Below are 19,245 nucleotides of genomic sequence, written 5' to 3'. Positions count from 1 at the left end.
CACCAGGGAAGCCCCCGAGGGTGAACTCTTAAACCCCACACACTGCAAAGCCTTGTTTCCCTGGGCTCCCCTTATCTGTCTCCTCTGTGCTGAAGCCTCAGCCAGCAGCCCCCAAGGCCTCCTCTAGGGGCTAGGCACAGCCTCCACCCGCAGCAGAAACTTCAGTCCCCAGAGCAGGTGTCCTTGGGTGTCAGAGCTGCAGGAAGGGTGTGTGGGCCCCACCTGATCCTAGGCAGCTGACTCCTACCCTCTGTCCTCTCCCTGCTTTCCTGGCCTGCATCCCCCCCTCCTCCGTGGTTCTGCCTGTCCGCTGCGGGACAGGCCCGGTGTCCTCTCCCTGCTTTCCTGGCCTGCATCCCCCCCTCCTCCGTGGTTCTGCCTGTCCGCTGCGGGACAGGCCCGGTGTCCTCTCCCTGCTTTCCTGGCCCGCATCCCCCCCTCCTCCGTGGTTCTGCCTGTCCGCTGCGGGACAGGCCCGGTGTCTGCTGCACCCAGTCCATGTATCACCCTGCTGATTAGCTGCAACGGGGACTTTTGTGGATGTCTGTTTTTTTTGACCCTTGGCATATATTTTTCCCAAAGCTTTTGACAATGTACTTTTACATAATCCACAGGGAGCCCGGAAACTGGCTCAAAAACCAATCCCCACTTTCAGTTGTCTCTAATTAATGTCTTCACATTGCAGTAAGTTCCCCTTTTCCATGTGGAGCCCCATGTGGTGGATTCCACGGTTTTCCCCGTCCCCAGACTCCTGGCTCGGCAGGCTGTCCGCTGGCCACCCACGGGCCCCTCACGTCTCCCCCTGTGCAGATCTGGGAACGAAGCCTGCAGTTTCTCCTCCTCCTGGCTGTTTTTCTTAGTTCTTTGTTTAGCTTTACGATACAGTAAGGGAAAAAAACTCCACACTGTAGAGACATGTGGAAAGTCAAGGCTCCCCTCCCTTGACCCTCAATCCCATTTGTTAGAAGTAACCACTGTTCCATCATCCATTGTGTTCCTTTTGTGCATTCATTCTTTGTTCACTGGCATATATTTACTGAGTACCTTTGATGCCCCGGGCACATGCTGGGTGCTGAGCACACAGTGGTGAACTCTATAATCAGCAGTACCAGCGCCCCAGTGTTCTGGTGAGGTCCAGTGGCAGAAAGACTGGGCTTATGGATGGTCTAGAGCCCCAAGTGGTCAAAACTGGGTGAGAAGCAGTTTAGGAAATGCCACAGCGGGTCAAATAAAAGTGACAAAAACTTGAGCAGGGCAGTGAGTGCAGGAATAAAAAGAATGAAGTGGTTCCTGCACTTCCTCTTACAGGAGTGATTTCATATTGGACTTACTCGTTATGTGCTGGTTCAGCATGATTCCATCACTTGGTTTGCTTTTCTTTATGAAGCTGACAAATTCACTACTTTGATTTTTACACTGTAACACTAGGTTCCGTTCAGTTCAGTCACTCAGTCGTGTCCGACTCTTTGCAACCCCATGAATCGCAGCACGCCAGGCCTCCCTGTCCATCACCAACTCCCGGAGTCCACCCAAACTCATGTCCATTGAGTCGGTGATGCCATCCAACCATCTCATCCTTTGTCGTCCCCTTCTCCTCCTGCCCTCAATCTTTCCCAACATCAGGGTCTTTTCAAATGAGTCAGCTCTTTGCATCAGGTGGCCAAAATACTGGTTTCAGCTTCAACATCTGTCCTTCCAATGAACACCCAGGACTGACCTCCTTTAGGATGCACTGGTTGGATCTCCTTGCAGTCCAAGGGACTCTCAAGAGTCTTCTCCAACACCACAGTTCAAAAGCATGAATTCTGTGCTCAGCTTTCTTTATAGTCCAACTCTCACATCCATACATGACCACTGGAAAAACCATAGCCTTGACTAGACAGACCTTTGTTGACAAAATAACGTCTCTGCTTTTTAATATGCTGTCTAGGTTGGTCATAACTTTACTTCCAAAGAATAAGAGTCTTTTAATTTCATGGCTGCAGTCACCATCTGATTTTGGAGCCCCAGAAACTACAGTCAGCCACTGTTTCCCCATCTATCTGCCATGAAGTGATGGGACCAGATGCCATGATCTTAGTTTTTTGAATGTTGAGCTTTAAGCCAACTTTTTCACTCTCCTCTTTCACTTTCATCAAGAGGCTCTTTAGTTCTTCTTCACTTTCTGTCATAAGGGTGGTGTCATCTGCATATCTGAGGTTATTGATATTTCTCTTGGCAATCTTGATTCCAGCTTTTGCTTCCTCCAGCCCAGCATTTCTCATGATGTACTCTGCATATAAGTTAAATAAGCAGGGTGACAATATACAGCCTTGATGTACTCCTTTTCCTATTTGGAATCAGTTTGTTGTTCCATGTCCAGTTCTAACTGTTGCTTCCTGACCTGCATATAGGTTTCTCAAGAGGCAGGTCACATGGTCTGGTATTCCTATCTCTTTCAGAATTTTCCACAGTTTATTGTGATCCACACAGTCAAAGGCTTTGGCATAGTCAATAAAGCAGAAATAGATGGGGTTTTTTTGGAACTCTCTTGCTTTTTCAATGATCCAGCAGATGTTGGCAATCTTATCTCTGGTTCCTCTGCCTTTTCTAAAACCGGCTTGAACATCTGGAATTTCACGGTTCATGTATTGCTGAAGCCTGGCTCAGAGAATTTTAAGCATTACTTTACTAGCATGTGAGATGAGTGCAATAGTGTGGTAGTTTGAGCATTCTTTGGCATTGCCTTTCTTTGGGATTGGAATGAAACTGACCTTTTCCAGTCCTATGGCCACTGCTGAGTTTTCCAAATTTGCTGGCATATTGAGTGCAGCACTTTCACAGCATCATCTTTCAGGATTTGAAATAGCTCAATTGGAATTCTATCACCTCCACTAGCTTTGTTCATAGTGATGCTTCCTAAGGCCCACTTGACTTTGGACTCCAGGATGTCTAGCTCTAGGTGAGTGATCAGACCATCATGGTTATCTGGGTCATTATGATCTTTCTTGTATAGTTCTTCTGTGTATTCTTGCCACCTCTTCTTAATATCCTCTACTTCTGTTAGGTCCATACCATTTCTGTCCTTTATTGAGCCCATCTTTGCATGAAATGTTCCCTTGGTATCTCTGATTTTCTTGAAGAGATCTCTAGTCTTTCCCATTCTATTGTTTTCCTCTATTTCTTTGCATTGATCGCTGAGGAAGGCTTTCTTATCTCTCCATGATGTTCTTTGGAACTCTGCATTCAAATGGGTGTATCTTTCCTTTTCTCTTTTGCTTTTCGCTTCTCTTCTTTTCACAGCTATTTGTAAGGCTTCCTCAGACAGCCATTTTGCTTTTTTGCATTTCTTTTCCATGGGGATGGTCTCAATCCCTGTCTCCTGTACAATGTCATGAACGTCCGTCCATAGTTCATCCGGCACTCTATCAGATCTATCATATTTCAAGGTTTTGTACATTTTCTATGCATACAAAGGATGTAAACGTGCATGGCTTTTTTCTGTTTTCAAGTTATTTGAGAGGAAAATACTTGTGCTGTTATGAATATGCTTTGGCTATGCTGTCTTTTTCATTGGTGGGCTCCCATGACTAACTTTGGTGCTTTTCCAAGGAGTTTTGCTGCCTCAAACCTGCTGATATTCTTCCTGTGCATCAGTCCTTATGCACTTGTGGGAAATTGTTTTCAGAAGAAATTCCCCAAATCAGGTATCCGGCATAGGAAAAATAGGCCCCTCACTCTTTTGGTTTGCGTTTCTTTAATGGTAAGGGATTGAGCACCTTAGTTACACCTATTGGTAATCTTTATTTTTTTTTCTGCAGACTGACTGCATATCTTTTGTTGATTTTTCCATTTTAAAAAAAAATTGGTTTGTAAGACTTCTTTGTGCTTTAAGGTAAACAGCACTCTGTTTCTCACAGTGTTGTAAATGTAATTTTTTCCAGTTTATAATTTGCCTTTGGGCTTTTAATGGAGTTTTCTGCTCTGTAAAAGTTGGATTTAACATTCTATATATGGCTTCTATGTTTTATTGTGTTTAGAAAAGAATTAAAAAATAATTCACCCATTATCATGGGTCCTTGAATTTGGTTTTAGGACACTACCAAAGAATCTCAATGACACATTAGCAATAAAATAATAATATTCCTTTCTACCATTTACTTTTTACCTAGCACATAGTAGGCAAATTTGTTCTATTTGAATCAATTCTAACTATAAGGAGGTGATGGTATTCCCATTTTACAGATGATAATATTGAGGCTCAGTGAAGACAAAAAACTTGCCTAGACGGCATAGATCCAAGGCTGTAGTTATCCAACTTGAGCTGCATCAGAACCCAATGACTTGTTAATCCTCTGGCTGTTAAAACACAGATTTCTGGGTCCCACTCCTAGGTTCAATAGATGTATTAATTTTCTATTGCTGCTATAATAAATAATCACAAAATTTGGAGCTTAAACAACATGAATTTATTATCTTACGGCCCTGAAGGCTGAAAATCTGACATGCTCTCCCTTAGCTAAAATCAAGATGTCTGCAGGGCTACATTCCTTCCTGGAGACTCTAGGGAAAGAATCTATTTCCTTGCCTTCTCCAGCTTCCAGGGCCTCCCTCCCATATTCCTTGGCTGGCAGCCCCTTCCTTCATTTCAAAGCCAGTGGCGTTGCATTTCTCTAAGCTGTTCTGTAGTTTCACTGTCCTCTGAATCTCTTCTGTCTCCCTCTTCCTTCTTTAAGGGTCCTTGTGATTACTCTGGGTCCACCCAGATAATTCAGGATACACTCCCTATTTTAAAGTCAGCTAACTAGCAATTTTAATTCTGTCTGCAACCCTAATTCCCCTTCATCATATGATATGTTCGAAGCTTCAGTGACTTGTGATGAGGACACCTTGAGGCGGGCATTATTCTGCTTCCCACAGAAGGCCTGGGGGGCCTGAACCTCTGCATTTCTAGCAAGTTCTGAGGTGAGGCTGATCTGCTGGTCAGGGAGCCACACTATGAAAAGCATTGGTTTAAGGGAAGAGATGGGATTCTGTCTTGCATGTTTCTAGCGGCAGAGACTCAGTAGCCCCCTCAACAGCTACCTCTTTTCCTAAACAGGTACACATTCTTATTTACATAATGGCAGAGCAAGGGTTGCAGAGACTTTTAAATTGATCCAAAGCCACCTCTCAATTCTTGGAAGGGGCCCTAAGCATGATTCATGGAGCCTGAGTCGGGTTACTGGGCTCTGCAGGACTTCAGGAAGGGACACATATCAGAAACATGGACTCAGAGGCCGTGGACTCCCTCGTGTCCACTGTGCTAACGTCCGTGTCCCTGCCCGGGCCTCATTCTTCTCACAGCTGGTCCCCAGCTGTGCTCTTCAAGACCAGCTCCAGGTCCTTCCTAGCCCTGCCTCTCACCGATGCTCTGGCCACAGCCCAGTCAATAGCTTTGGGCCTCTGTCTCTCTTGTCTCTTCCAGCAGCTCCAAATTGCCCACAGAAGTTATAAATCTGCAGAAGTTATCCATCTACTCCTCAGCTTGCCCATCCCTCACCACACAGGCTCTCTTCTTGCCCCCCTCCCCAACTGCCCATCCAGGGAATTCATCACTTTGTTTTAAATCCCCTTCATCCTTTGAAGGCAAATCCTTAGTCCTGAATATTTCAAAAGCATCACACACACACACACACACAGGCACACACAAAACTTGGCATTTAACCTTCAGTTACGCATCCAGATACTTAAACTTACTGATGGTCTTACAGCCCTTAGACTCTATTAAATCCTCATTTTTTGGCCTTTTGCTCAGACTCCAGACTGCCCAACAGAGTACTCGCCTTTGAAGCATTAGAACGAAGTTCATGCAGAGTGGCTAAGTGCCATTTTATATCTCACTCTTTTCTGTGATCACAGAGGTGAATATGCGCTGGCTGAATACACAGAAGTGAAAACTGTCACCATCAAACTTGATGACAAGGATTCCTGAAGGAGAAGCAGGTTCCTTCTTCAAACATCTGACAACTGAATGTGGCTGATCAAACTTACTGAAGAAAAATCTACATTCTGACCTTCCTGGGATAGTTTCTTCTGGAGACTTTAAATCTGCTGGATTTGAACGATTTTTGTTTTCCTCTTACATTCCTCTTTATTGACAGAAATGCTGTGTGTGAAATTGCAGTCCTGCCTGGGGTGAGACTAAGGGCCATCTCTGTTTTCTGCTTTCCCCCAGATCCCTGGGACGGTGAGGAGGTTCAGGGCACTGTCAACAGGAAGTGGTATTTGAAGTATCGAGCCATCACTTTAAAATGTTCTGTGGACTCTAACTCCAGTAAGGATTTGGAAAAAAAATTCCCTGTACGTTCTGCAAACAGGACTCTACCTGCGGGTTCCTCATGATTACCTGCCCACAGAACAAGCCCCACCGACTACTCAGTAGGAAGGAATAGCACTAAGTTTAAAAAAAAATTTTTTTTTTAAAAACAAGGTTGGGAGGATCTGATGTGGGGGACTTTGGGGAAGCAAGTACCATGGAAGGGTCATGAAGGCCCTGGTATGAATGGTCTTCAAGGACTGCATCTTGACATTGACCATGGGACTCAGCTTAAAACCAATACAGCCTTTGGAATATGACCAACCAAATCAACAACTGTAAGAGCTTATCTAATGCATGTCATGGTCTACCTTAATCAAGGCAGGAAATGTCGCAAATGTCCCCATCACTGCTAAAGACCCAGTGCTCTGACAGTACAGATTCTAGGATCATTAAGTCCCAGATTTTACTAATTAAAGCCATAATGTGCTTTTCCCAGTTAGGCATTTCTACCACTTGCATTGATTTATGATAACCCTATATAGTTTTCCTTTTCTCCAGTTGGGTTATCAACATTTTAGATGAATAAGACATACACAATTGAAAAGACTGCTGTTGTAATACAGCTCTGGTTTTTTGAAGTCCTGTTTTGATATTAATTAGTGATAATTAACAAAGAACATCTGAACTTCAGGGAGGAACTGGGTCTGCTACTAGAGTGGCTTAAGCACTGCACTGACAGGTTGAAAAGTGTTCCCTTCCTCTTTGTGTACCCGAAGGATGTGCAATTCCAAGTTTCCGCTTGGAAAACTGAACCTGTCCCACGGAGCTTTAAAAAAACAAAACCAAACTGCAATTGTGTTATTCAGATACTTTTACTATTACTAACTTGTACTTTTCTAATGGTGCTTATGTTTGAGAATTAAGTTATGTTTGAGAATTAAGTTGGGGGGGAGAATAATAAAATGGAGGTCTATGTCAAAACCAGTGTTATGTATAGAGAAAGTCTTATGTGAAGTGAGGTTATCATTCCTGTTGGAAATATGCAATATGCAATTCACCTTCTCTCAATCAATTAACAACACATCACTTAGACTACCAGTAACTTGTTAAATCAGGATTTGACTTCATATGCTGAATTTTCAGGATTTTATCTCAAGTAACTAAAGACATTAACCTTGATAGTAATACATTAGAGGGTTCTTATTCTTTCATTGTACAATAATGCCTTTAATATGATGCTACATTATTTATAATTGGTAGAGTTAATGTATCTTTTTATAGTTGTAAGTAAACAGAGGTGATGTATTTAACCTTCTGTAATATACTGTATTTAGAAATGGAAATCTATCTAGTATTAGACTCCAGTTCTTTTAAGGTTTACTCCTGTGGTATGGTTTTAAAAAATCTATTGGCCTGGGAATTCTGACCCTAATTGCAGATTGTGTCCAACGATGCAATAACTATAAAATAAAATCAGATATTTGAAAAAAAAACTATGTTTTTTCATTTAAAGACCAGAAGACCCCTTTTAATTCTGTGACTGACCTTTCTCTTCCTTAGAACTTTGGTACAAAGTGACTTACAATAAAGTGGTTTCAATCACTTAAGGATAAAATTACATTTGCTCAATCAATCAAGTCCTGTGTTTAAGGACTTGAGTGTGAAACTCACTTTTATGGTTTTGGGGGTGCATGAGGCAGCAAGCTTGGCCTCAAAGGCTCTGCATCTTAGTTGGTGAAGTTAAAGCTGTCATTTGAGCTTACTGAGTCCCTTTTTATCATAAAGCGATGAGGATGTGAGTGTGGAAAATGTGGGGAAGGCTGCTTGGGGACTTAGGGAAACACTGTATCCTGCAACTGTGTGCACAAGCATTCATTTTTGTCACTTTTTTCTGTGAGGATCTCTGTGTTTGTGTTTAAATTATCCAGAGTTTCTAAGGCTTCAGACCAGTAAGCCTCAATCACTGAGTCGTACACTGACACTGAGGTTAGAGGAAGAATATTTCTGTACTTGGTTAGGTCCACCGTGTTCAACCATGCCTCTCGTTTTGAGTCCATTTCATTTCGGTCATGTAGAGGCGAAGTTCCACCCCTTCAGAGAAAACTTGAGGGAGCCTTGGATAAGATCCATCTTAATTTATGCCCTTGTGTATGTTTGAATGCATTTAGAAACCTTCCATTTCCCAACCAGAATGTGAGCAGAAAATTCAAGGAAAACAGCATTTCCTTTGTTTGTCACTACCATGACAGGAACCATTTTGAGGACATACACTGTGGCTGTGGTGTGTGTGTGTGCATGTGTGTGTACAGTGCCTTTTGGGGTGGGGACAGTAAGTTGGCACATTCTCTAAAAGTGGACCCTTTGAAACACCCAAGCTTCTCCCAATGGCAGGCTGAGCCCTTTTGAAGTTCTTGCTCCTAGCCTGTCTTGAGCTTGAAGGTTGATAATAAGGGACATTTTTTAAGTGTCCCAGAAGAAATATCAGTGGAAACTGAATACCCAGCTGAAGGGAGGTGACTAGAAACTGAGGGCCTATTATACAGAGTGAAGTAAGTCAGAAAGAGAAAAACAAATATATATTAATGCATATATATGAAGTCTAGAAGGATGGTGGGAAGGATGCTGGGCAAGGTTGAAGGCAGGAGGAGAAGGGGACAACAGAGGATGAGATGGTTGGATGGCATCACCAACTCGATGGGCATGAGTTTGAGCAGACTCTGGAAGATGGTGAAGGATGGGAAAGCTTGCTGTGCTGCAGTCCATGGGCTCACAAAGATTCAGACACGACTGAGAGACTGAACGACAACAAAAAGTATGGTGCTGATAAACCTGTTCGTAGGGCAGCAGTGGAGACGCATAGAGAACAGACTTGCGGACACAGCTGGAAGAGGAGAGAATTGAGAGAGTAGCATTGAAACATATACTTTACATACGTAAAATGAATAGCCAGTGGGAATTTGCTATATGACGCAGGAAGCTCAGACCCTTTGGTCTGTGACAACCTAGAGGGGTGGGAATGGCTGGAAGATCGGAGGGAGGGGATGTGTGTATACAGCTGATTCATGTTGGTGTGTGGCAGAAACCAACCCAATGTTGTAAAGCAATTATCCTCCAATTAAAAAAAAAGAAACTACCACACCTTCAGAAGGCAGAAAGGGTAGCTCAGGGAGGTAGCTTCCAATTGACCCTACCGTGAAAGTGAAAGTTGCTTGGTCCTGACCGACTCTTTGCAACCGCATGGACTGTATAGTCCATGGAATTCTCCAGGCCAGAATACTGGGGTGGGTAGCTGCTCCCTTCTCCAGGGAATCTTCCCAACCCAGCAATGGAACCCAGGTCTCCTGCATTGCAGGCGGATTCTTTACCGTCTGAGTCACCAGGGAAACCCCTCCCTGCCTCCATTACTTAGGATAAAACTTAGAAAGTGAAAGTGAAAGTCACTCAGTCCTGTCCGACTCGTTTTCTCCAGGCCAGAATACTGGAGTGGGTAGCCGTTCCCTTCTCCAGGGGATCTTCCCCACCCAGGGACAGAACTCGGGAATCCTGCGCTGCAGGTGGATTCTTTACCAGCATTCCAACATGAGACGTTGGTCAGTGGGGGTTAAGAAGCATAAAGAAATCTTAACTGACCTGTAACAATCGCCTCATGCAAACCTGTAAGTAACGCATGCCAAGGATAGGTTAAATGCTGGGATACAACTAGCTCGAAACAGGCCACCCATGTGACAAGTTCTTTCTACCTTGGACACATTTCTAAGCGGATGGCAAGCTCATTTAAAACGGGCTTGTCCTCCCCCCGTGGGCCGCGTCTGCCCCCTGGTCTGCCGGTCACCCGGCGCGCGCTTCCTTGCGGTCCCGCTAGATGGCAGGACCGGGCACCTCGGGGTGGGGGTGGGCGCCGCGCCGCTATCGCCAGGCTCACTCGGCACCGTGGACGCCACGCCTTGCAAATTATTAGGGACTTTTCGGTAGCGACCATATTGCCGCCTTTTGCTTACTGGAATTAGAACCGCGGTGGTGAAGGCAGGATTGCAGAACTGCACCCTTCCTTTTGGAGGGGTGTGTGGTGCGGGAGAGCCGGTGGGGCAGCCTCTTGGGCGCAAAACTCAGCTGCCCCGTGGTCCCCTCTTCGAACAGGGACCCAAGGAACTCGTCCGTGGTGACCGCTCAGAGTGTCTGCGAGGTCGTGGAGGCGGGAGCTGGCTGCTGCTGGCCGGCTTTTGTGAAACGGCAGTGAGGGTGCTGGCGATTTGTCTCTGAGCCTTGGGATTAAACCCTGGGAATGTTCCAGTCATAGCCGTACAAGGGAGGAACCTGGGGCGCGCAGGTCCCGCCAGGATGCAGAACCATCCGCTTTTTCCGAAGAAGTCTTCTCTTTCCCAGGTGGGCACGTGGAGCCCAGTCTAAAGCCTGCCCGCCCGCCTGGACGTACGTCATTATGATCTGTCTTTGGATAATGGCCTTACTTGTAGGTACATCTTTTTATTAGGTTGAAATATAAATTGCCTACACTCCAGCAGGTTTATCTACCACTGCCATCCCCAAAATAAATCCAGACAATTTAAAATGATTCACCAGTGATATCTTTGTCTGTAACCATAACTTAGTAAATCCATGTGGTGGAAGGGGTGAGGTTTGCAAACTATTGAAGTTTTACATTTCATACGTCTAGTCTGCTGTATGAAGAGTTGTACACAAACGAATATTCCTGTCTTTTGAGTATTTACTGCCTCCATAGACGAGTCCGGAGTTCACCAGCGGATCTCGCTGCTGAGCGGAACAGAGGGGCAGGGAAAGCTGGGCTGCTCAGCTCGCCGCTGAGACTGCCCTGCCGGAGGGCAGGGGACCCAGACCTGGAGGAGACCGGCGCTGGGGGCGCCTGCGGACCCCGTGGCCTCCGGGGTCTCGGTGAGGGAAGCCGGCGGGCGAGCGCAGGGGCTTCCCGCGCGCGCTCTGCGGAGGCCTCTCGGCGGCCGCCCCTCGCCCCGCGCGCCCCGCGCGCAGCCCGCCCCGCTCAGGATTGAGGAAGTGAGTCTGGCCCGGCCCGGCCCCCGGCGCGCGGCCGGAGCCTCCGCGGAGGAGGGCAGAGGGGTGGCCCGGCCCCGAGCGCCGCCGTCCTCCCGGTCCCGCGCAGCCCGCGCCCCAGGCGCCCGCGGCCCTGCCCGCCGCCACCGCCCGCAGGTAAGCGCTGCCCCGCCGCGGCCGGCGCGGAGTCCCGGCCCCGCCGCCCAGGCCCCGCGCGGGAAGCGTCTCCCCCGCCCTCTCCGGCGCACAGGCCCTGCGTCTCCCGCCGCGCCCTCGGGCTGGAGTGTTTGGGGGGGACGCCCGGGCGGGGCACCCCGACCCCGCAGGCCGGCGCCCGGGCCGCGGGAGCGGGCGAAAGCCACAAAAGGAAGAGGCGCCGAGGCGTCCACACGATTCCTCCGCCCTTAGAGAAGCCCCTGCCTTCGAGCGGGAGCGGCCGCGCGGGCGCGCGTGTGCGCGGGGTGAGTGTGAGTGCAGGGCGGCGCGGGGGCGCGGCCCGGGACGGCCTGGCGGCGCGGGGCGCCCGGGCGCCGTCGCCCCCCGCCGAGTCCGGGATGGAACCCGCCGTCTCCCGGCGGCCTCTGAGGGCGACCTTCTGCGGCGGGGCCGCGAGGGATGAGTGCGATCGCGGCCGGGGAAGGCCGGGGACCCCAGGGGGACGGTGGCGACAGAGGCTCTGGGATCTCTGCGGTCCGCTCACCCTGCCCGTCCACCTTGAGAAGCCGGGGAGTTTTTCTCCCACAAGCATCGGAGATGTAAGGAAATAGAGCGTGCAGTTACGTGTTTAGCGAGCTTTTCACCAAATGCACTGTCTTTAGAGTTTGCCATTCACTCCCATTGTATCCAGATTGCCTGGGCGTTAAAGGGGCAGATGGCAACCCAATCCAGTGTTCTTGCCTGGAGAATCCCAAGGATGGAGGAGCCTGGTAGGCTACAGTCCACGGGGTCGCAAAGAGTAGGACACGACTGAGCGACTTCACTTAAAGGGGCAACTAGAATATGCACGATTTTGAAAAATGCTAAATTCAACTTCTTTTGTGGTCTGATTTAGTTATCCTTGTGAATGTCCTAAAAGAATAAAAAATTAAATTGAAAACATACAAACCTCACACCCAGTTTGTCCCTACAGGAGGTTTGTGGGCCTGCCAAACCTCTCCCTCTGCAGGCTTCCACACCTCAGGGATCGGCCCTAGTAGACTCAGATGAAACCCTGAGACATGAAAACCTGGGAGCTGTCTTCCCTCCCGTGTCCTCATCCCTTGAGTTCAGTTATTGGCAAGGACTGTTGAGTCGGCCTCTCAAAGGTAGTGTTCAGGTCCAGCTCCTTCTCCCTCGCCAGCATCTCTTTCCTACAATTGCAGCTCTCCTCTCCCCCATTCTCTATTTGGGAACCGGAGTATAGCCGGAGTAATTTATTGTTTAAAAAGGTAAATTAGAGAGTGTCAGTCCTCTACTCGGAATCCTCAATAGTTTCCTCTTATGCTTGGCATGAAATCCCAAAGACCTCCTTCCCCTCACATCCCCCAGTTGATCTGGCCTCTGCCATCTCAGACCCCCTGGCTCACGCTGTCACCCTCTCCAAACCCAGCCTCATTCTCTCATCCGTCTGTGTGCTTCTTTTTAGTTACCACTGTCTGTGTTCCTACTTTATCTGTTTAATTACTCCTTTAATTCCTCCTGGAGGTCTCTTCTGCTGCTCCGGGTGTCAGAGACCCTACCTACCTTGCTCACTGCTTCTCCTTTACTCCCAGAGCTGTCCGGGAGGCACCAAACACATACAAGTAGAAAGACTGAGTGGTGAATTGACAACCTTAGCTTGTTTGTGGCTTAGGCTCTTGAAGGGCTTCTGTTCTCATCTGGGATTGAGAAGTACACATTTCTCCAATTTGTAGCTCTGTAATATTTTGATGTCCACAAATACATTAAACACATTTCGTAGGCAAGCCAAAATTCGTCAAGGGATGCCAACAGTGTCAAAAGGGTGTCTCAGAGATGTGCCAACCATCTCAACTAGGCTTTTGATTCAAAAAAGAGCTGGATGATAAGTATGTTTCTAACGTGCTTCACTTACAAGTGTCTTCCTGCTCTTTGGCACTGACGGCCCTCTTCAAACTTCTTAAAACGACAAGTGAGCAGAGTCAGGATGTTCCTTCCGTGGCAGAAAGTGTATAGTAAGTACTTAACAGTGTCTTCCTCACCAATGGTAAGTTTCATTAACTGTTGAAGCTCACTCCCTATGAAAAGGACCCAATAAAAATATTTGTAGAAGGAATATCAGGTTCCTTTTTTTCTTTTTCATCTTTGATGAGATTTTTTTAATTATTAAAATAATTATTATTGCAGGACACTTCTTGAAGCCCTCTTTAGGATATATATACTATTATGAAAAGAGAACATGTAACTTGAAACCATTATTTGTTTCATTGATCTGAACCCAAAAGAAGCAGGAAGAAGCTAAAATCTGTTAGAGGGCAAATACAGGGCAAAACTTGAGTTACTTCATTTTAAGATTGCTACCCTAAAGTCTAAACCAAAAACCAAGTTACAATTGAAAAATTGCTCCAGTCGCAAAATCCTCCATTGGTAAAATGATTTTCAAAAGGAAACTGAAAATAAAAAGGGGAACAAAACGGCTGGGCGAGGATTGGCCTAAAATATTCTTAAGACGTTTTTAACTTAAAAACGTTATATGGTAAGATATTTCTGATTCAGAAGAAACATCTAGCTTTTGGATTTTTGAGGTGTTGTTGGGTATAGTTGGTAGCTGATTTTGAGAGGTGCTTGAAAGCAGGTAATAGCTGGACACTTTGGTTTCTGACATTGCTGTGTGATTTGGAGCTTCTGTTTTAGAACAGGTATTCTGTTTTGCTGCTTCTCCCTGTCACCTCTCAAGTTGATTTTCCTGATCAGGTTTTGCATTTTATAAAGCTTTGATTGTCTCCAAAATTGTGTTCCTTCTTTCCTTCTTGGACTTTTCAGGCTCCCAGACTTCAAACATAGATTTCCCCAGTCATGGTTTCTCTGAACCTTTTGCTCTCTAGCTCAAGAAGATGCAGGCGCACAGAAGCCTCAGGGCAAGGCCTCTGGTTGGGGCTTTCCCAGCCCCACCTCTCCCTGCTTGTAAGAATACAGATCACCTGGGCCAGGGGCCTGATTTTTTCAGGCCCTAAGATGCGAGAACTCTGGTGTTCTCACAGCCTTGTTCCACAGCTTGTTCAGTGCCTACCTTCTAGAACCTGTTTACTGGGGCAACAGTAGGTTGGCCCTCGATTTTCGGAGCTTGTTTTTTTTTAATTTTCAGCCATATAGCATGTGGGGTCTAAGTTCCCCAACCAGGGGTCGAACCCATGCCCCCTGCATTGAAAGCATGGAGTCTTAACCGCTGGACTGCCAGAGAAGTCTCCTTCTGAGCTTGTTAATCAGAGGGCAGGTAGGAGACCCTGCTGGCTTCCCAGTTCTACCATTATTATTGTTGCAAGGAAGAACCATCTCCAGTTCTGTGAAAAGTGACTTCAGAAACTTGACCTTGGTAGAAATCTCACACCAATGCTGAAGGGTTGCCTGGGGAGGAGGGTGCATGTCTGTTTTTAATAGATGATATTGTCTTAGGCATCATATATATTACCTTGTTTATTTTTTGTGTGTGGGGGGCTTTACCATCACCCTCCATTTCAGAGTTGTCTGTCTCAGAGAATAGCTGCTGATGACACCATACTTTTTATATCTGTACTATAGACTCCATGGGAATGCTGAGTGGGACACATGCGTTTCATGTGGTCATCCCTTCCCACCGTGCAGCTCACCCCAGGTCCTGCAGAGCCGGGCCTGGATCTTGCCCTCCGGGTGCTTCTGGTCATTTAATCAGCAGGCTGGGTTGTCGTGTCAGGGACCCCAAGCTCAGTGGGAGCCCCGCATGTGAGAGCAGTGTCTTGCCTCATCACAGACTCCTTAGTCTTAGGAGATGTGTCTTAATCCAACTCAGAATTTCTCTGGGTACTTCTCAGCTGTGGATGGCTGCCCTGTGTGTTGCAGGATGTTCAGCAGTGTCCCTCCGGGCTGCTACCTGCTAAATGCCTGTAAGCACTCCCACCCCGCATTATAACAACCGAACATGCCTCTGGACGTTGCCAGATACCCCCAGGGTGGTGGGGACTGGTGGAACATGGGGGGTCCTTTCCGCCACCCCCCAGGACTCACTCTCACTTGGCTTCATAGCCAGCGCCTTCCAGACCCTTCTCTTTGGGACTGTTGCCTGCTTACCGCTTTGTCATTATGTCCCCAGTTCCAGGCTTCTGGAAGGGTCTGTTCTGGGCAAAGGGAAGCCTTGGCTCTGTTGGCGTGCGTCTGCCTCACCCCAACTGGAGGGTGAAAACCCCGAAGGCAGGAACCTCATTTCACTGTCTCAGTGTCCCTTTGCTGGTGACAGTGAGTGCGTGTTGATGTAACAGTGATTGAGCCCTTAACAGTAGGTGTTCTGCGATTGTCTGGGGTTTCTGAACTCTTCTCAGGCAGACAGAAGCCCAGCTGCCAGGTGTGGTGGGAGAGCTCTGTCTCTTCACTGCCCACATGTGACCCGCGGTGGCTCGAGAGATGGAATCTAAAGAGAAGTGTTGCAAAAATGGGGGAGGGAGATGACCAGTGCACATTGCCACGGCCTTGTAAATATAAGTGTTTGTGCAAGGGTTCGGGAAGGGACTTGATAGTTAAGAAAAGCCTTCTGACTTGATGTTTTTTCACCATCAGGAGAAGACAGTTTTCTGCTCAGCCATGACGGTGGGTCTGTGATATATTCCACCCTGGACTCTAAGCCATGACCTAGTCTACCCCTCGGGCAGCAGCAGCGGCGGCTGTGACCACGGCGGAACTGACTTGGGAGAGCAGCTACCCTGAGGGTTGATGGCTGGAATGTCTCGGCTACCGCCCAGCATGTACTGGTGTGTGGGGCCAGCAGGGTCAGCTGTGTGTCCAGGACGCGCCATGGAGACCCAGGAGAACGGTACGGGCAGGGCTGGTCGTGTCTGCTTTGCATGCTCTGTGCACAAACCAGGGGTTCTCAACCAAAACACGTGAAGTGCCAGTTATTTGATGAGTTGTGCAGTTTTTCATTATAAAACATATTGTGGGAGTCTCACTTAAATTCTACACATTGAAGATGTCATGGGACAAAATTTACGTGGACTTAAAATGTATGTGGATCTTAAGAATCAAGGCATCATTTCGTACTGGTTAAAAGGATTTTTTGAAATGGGGATTTGGTTTTGTGTTCTCAGTATAAATCTACTACATGTTTATTACACAAAAAATTGAAAAAAGAAAAAAGAAGTAGAAAAATGTGTGAAATGATTGACCTAATTCTTACTCTCCTGCTGGATGTTTTGGGGCATTTGGGTTTCTTCTAGTTGCTGACTCAGACCTAAATCATTCCATGTCCACCTTTTTATACATGGTTTTGAGATTATTTCTTTAAGATTGATCTACAGAAGCAGGACAATTAGGTTTGAAGATTTTTAAGCCTCTTTATGTATTGCTGGGTTGTCCACCAGAGATGCGTCACTTTTATCCTTAATAGTATAGTATTGATATTGTTAACAATAAATATTTGTTAAACCCTAAGTACATACCAGGCACTGGTTTCAGTGCCTTAGGAAATAACCTCGTTTAATCCTCACAGCAACTTATAAATGGTACTTGTATCCCCATTTTATACCTGAGGAACATGAGAGTAAGAGAGATGTAGAAACTTGGTCGATGTCAACAACTTGGAATGGGCAGAACCGCCAATTGAACCTTCCTTAACCCTTAATCCTCAAAGTGTAGGCTGTCCTGCGGGCCGTCCTACGGGCTTTGAGAAGACCTGTATGTTTGCACCTCCGTCAAGTTAGTGATTCAGTGTGATACCTGACTCCGCAGACATTATGTTCAGTTACTGGAGTAATTTTTCTCCATCGAAAATGCCCAAAGTCTGACTAAGGTGGTGTTTCTGCAAGGTTCTTTTTACACATAAATTAGATTATGAAACGAGAAAAGAATTTGCTTCTTGACATTGTCCAGCACTAAATGTTCCCAGAGTGTTTGACTAGCATCTTTTGAAAAGTTTTGTGTGTGCGTGTGTGTGTGTTTTTCAGATGTTTGACTTTTTTCAGTTGCTTGTTAGGAAGGCCCTGCCTTACTACCATGAGATCAAGGTCCCCTGTCTGTGGCATGCTAGTCCTGATTGGGGTAGAGCTTCTCTCCAGGCTCCCTCAGCAGTCCCTCAGTATCCCATCTTCTCCCCTCAGCAATCCTGAGGAATGGGGCTGGGGCAGGGACTTTGGGTCCCTTTGTGGCTCGTTGGGTGGGTGACTGTGTCATCTGAGAAAGCCCCAGCAGGGACTCTGCCCCATCCTCATCCTGGGCACAAGTCAGTGGTCTGAGTAAGCACATCTCTACCCTGGCCCCAGAAATGCTGGGCAGAGCCTGGAACTGCCCGCCCAGCCCCCCTGGAGCGGCGTCCTGTGGGGAGGTACAGGCGTGGGAGTTTTGAAAAGTTCTTGCCTCCCCACCGCGGCAATCCTGATGTGCAGCTGGGGGTGAGAAGCACCTGGTCTGGATGATTCGGCTCAGCGCGTTGGCGTGGCTTTTCTCACAGTGCGGTGTATACTCCAGTCCCCTGAGGACCTTGGTGAGCTGTAGATTCTCATCCCCTGGCTGTGGGACACCCCCGTCTCTAACAAGTGTCTCTAACAGGCTCGCAGGCCATGCCAACGGTCCACCAACGAAGTGGCAAGGCTGAGACCTTGGCTTTTCCAAGGTGCCCAGGGATCTAATTGACTCACAGAGGTCCTGGGGACCTGGGACAGAGAGGAACCGGCCTTGCCTCGGGGCCTGAGGTGGGTGATGTCCAGAAAGTGTTCGTGCACACCAAGAGGCCAAAGGTTGATACTCCCAGCCCCTGTTTCTCTCCCTTGAGGTCTGGGTCTGAACTGTGCTGCTCCTACGGCTGGGCCCCACTCCCGGACCGCCGTGGGCCCCCTCTCTGACCTCCATGGCCCCCCTCTCTGACTGCCATGGTCCCCCCTCCCAGACCACCATAGTCCCCCTCTCTGACTTCCGTGGCCCTCCTTCCCTGACCGCCATGGCCCCCCCTCCCTGACCACTGTGGTCCCCCCCGCCGATCGCCATGGTCCCCCTCTCTGACCTCTGTGGCCCCCCTCTCTGACCGCCATGGTCCCCCCTCCCAGACCGCCATGGTCTCCCTCTCAGACCTCCGTAGCCCCCCTCTCTGACCACCGTGGTCCCCCCTCCCAGACTGCCACGGCCCCCCCTCCCCGACCACTGTGGTCCCCCCCGCCGATCGCCACGGTCCCCCTCTCTGACCTCCGTAGCCCCCCTCTCTGACCGCTGTGGTCCCCCCTCCCAGACCGCCATGGCCCCCTCCTCCCCGACCACTGTGGTCCCCCGCCCCCTGATCGCCATGGTCTCCCTCTCTGACCTCCGTGGCCCCCCCCTCTGACTGCTGTGGTCCCCCCTCCCAGACTGTCGTGGTCCCCCTCTCTGACCTCCATGGCCCCCTGCCTCTGACTGCCATGGTCCCCCTCCCTCATGGCCGTGGCCCCCTCTCCACGACTGCTATGATCCCCGAGCAGCACAGAGCAGGCCCAGAAAAGTCTTCTCTCCTCAGGGCGCGGTTCGCCAGTGGAATCTCAGGGCTCCACTGAGGACGCCCCAGTTCGGATGGGCTTCAGGACACGCGCAAGGTTTGACCAGCCTGTTGGAAATTGTGCATCCTGTCCTGGTGCTGTTCTCACGCCTACACTGGGGGGTCCCACAGTGGGGACCCAGGTCTTGTGAACCCTGGTGCTGAGGGATGTGTTTATGCAGCGAACAAAACATGTAAGCCATAGAGTTGAAGAAGAGAGCAAAGTGACCTAAAATACACTGGAAAATTCTCTCCTACGGCT

The 19,245-nt window shown here is 48.2% G+C and overlaps 2 protein-coding genes across 5 annotated transcripts in view; both read left to right on the top strand.

Annotated features, from left to right (window-relative positions):
* Positions 1-7,792, top strand: part of ALDH1A3 (aldehyde dehydrogenase 1 family member A3) — a 42,064-nt gene extending 34,272 nt beyond the window's left edge. The window contains exon 13 of the mRNA XM_061394224.1: positions 5,881-7,792. Coding sequence (XP_061250208.1) covers positions 5,881-5,953 — 73 coding nt within the window. The 3' untranslated portion in view covers positions 5,954-7,792. The remainder of the gene's footprint in view (positions 1-5,880) is intronic.
* Positions 7,793-9,745: 1,953 nt separating this feature from the next.
* The window catches only part of LRRK1 (leucine rich repeat kinase 1), a 135,054-nt gene continuing 125,554 nt past the window's right edge, over positions 9,746-19,245 (top strand). Inside the window, exons 1-2 of one of the 4 annotated variants that reach the window (XM_061394221.1) lie at positions 9,746-9,936; positions 16,049-16,301. In XM_061394221.1, the coding sequence (XP_061250205.1) occupies positions 16,202-16,301 (100 nt within the window). In that variant the 5' untranslated portion in view covers positions 9,746-9,936; positions 16,049-16,201. Of the gene's footprint in view, positions 9,937-10,233; positions 10,749-11,313; positions 11,462-11,671; positions 11,767-16,048; positions 16,302-19,245 lie in introns of those variants that run through there. The other 3 variants (XM_061394219.1, XM_061394218.1, XM_061394220.1) reach the window with 3 other exon arrangements.

Source organism: Bos javanicus, chromosome 21, assembly GCF_032452875.1.
Source record: "Bos javanicus breed banteng chromosome 21, ARS-OSU_banteng_1.0, whole genome shotgun sequence".
In the NCBI taxonomy this organism is placed as follows: Eukaryota; Metazoa; Chordata; class Mammalia; order Artiodactyla; family Bovidae; genus Bos; species Bos javanicus.
Note: the sequence above shows the minus strand (reverse complement) of the source record. Positions and strands in the feature narration are given on the sequence as shown.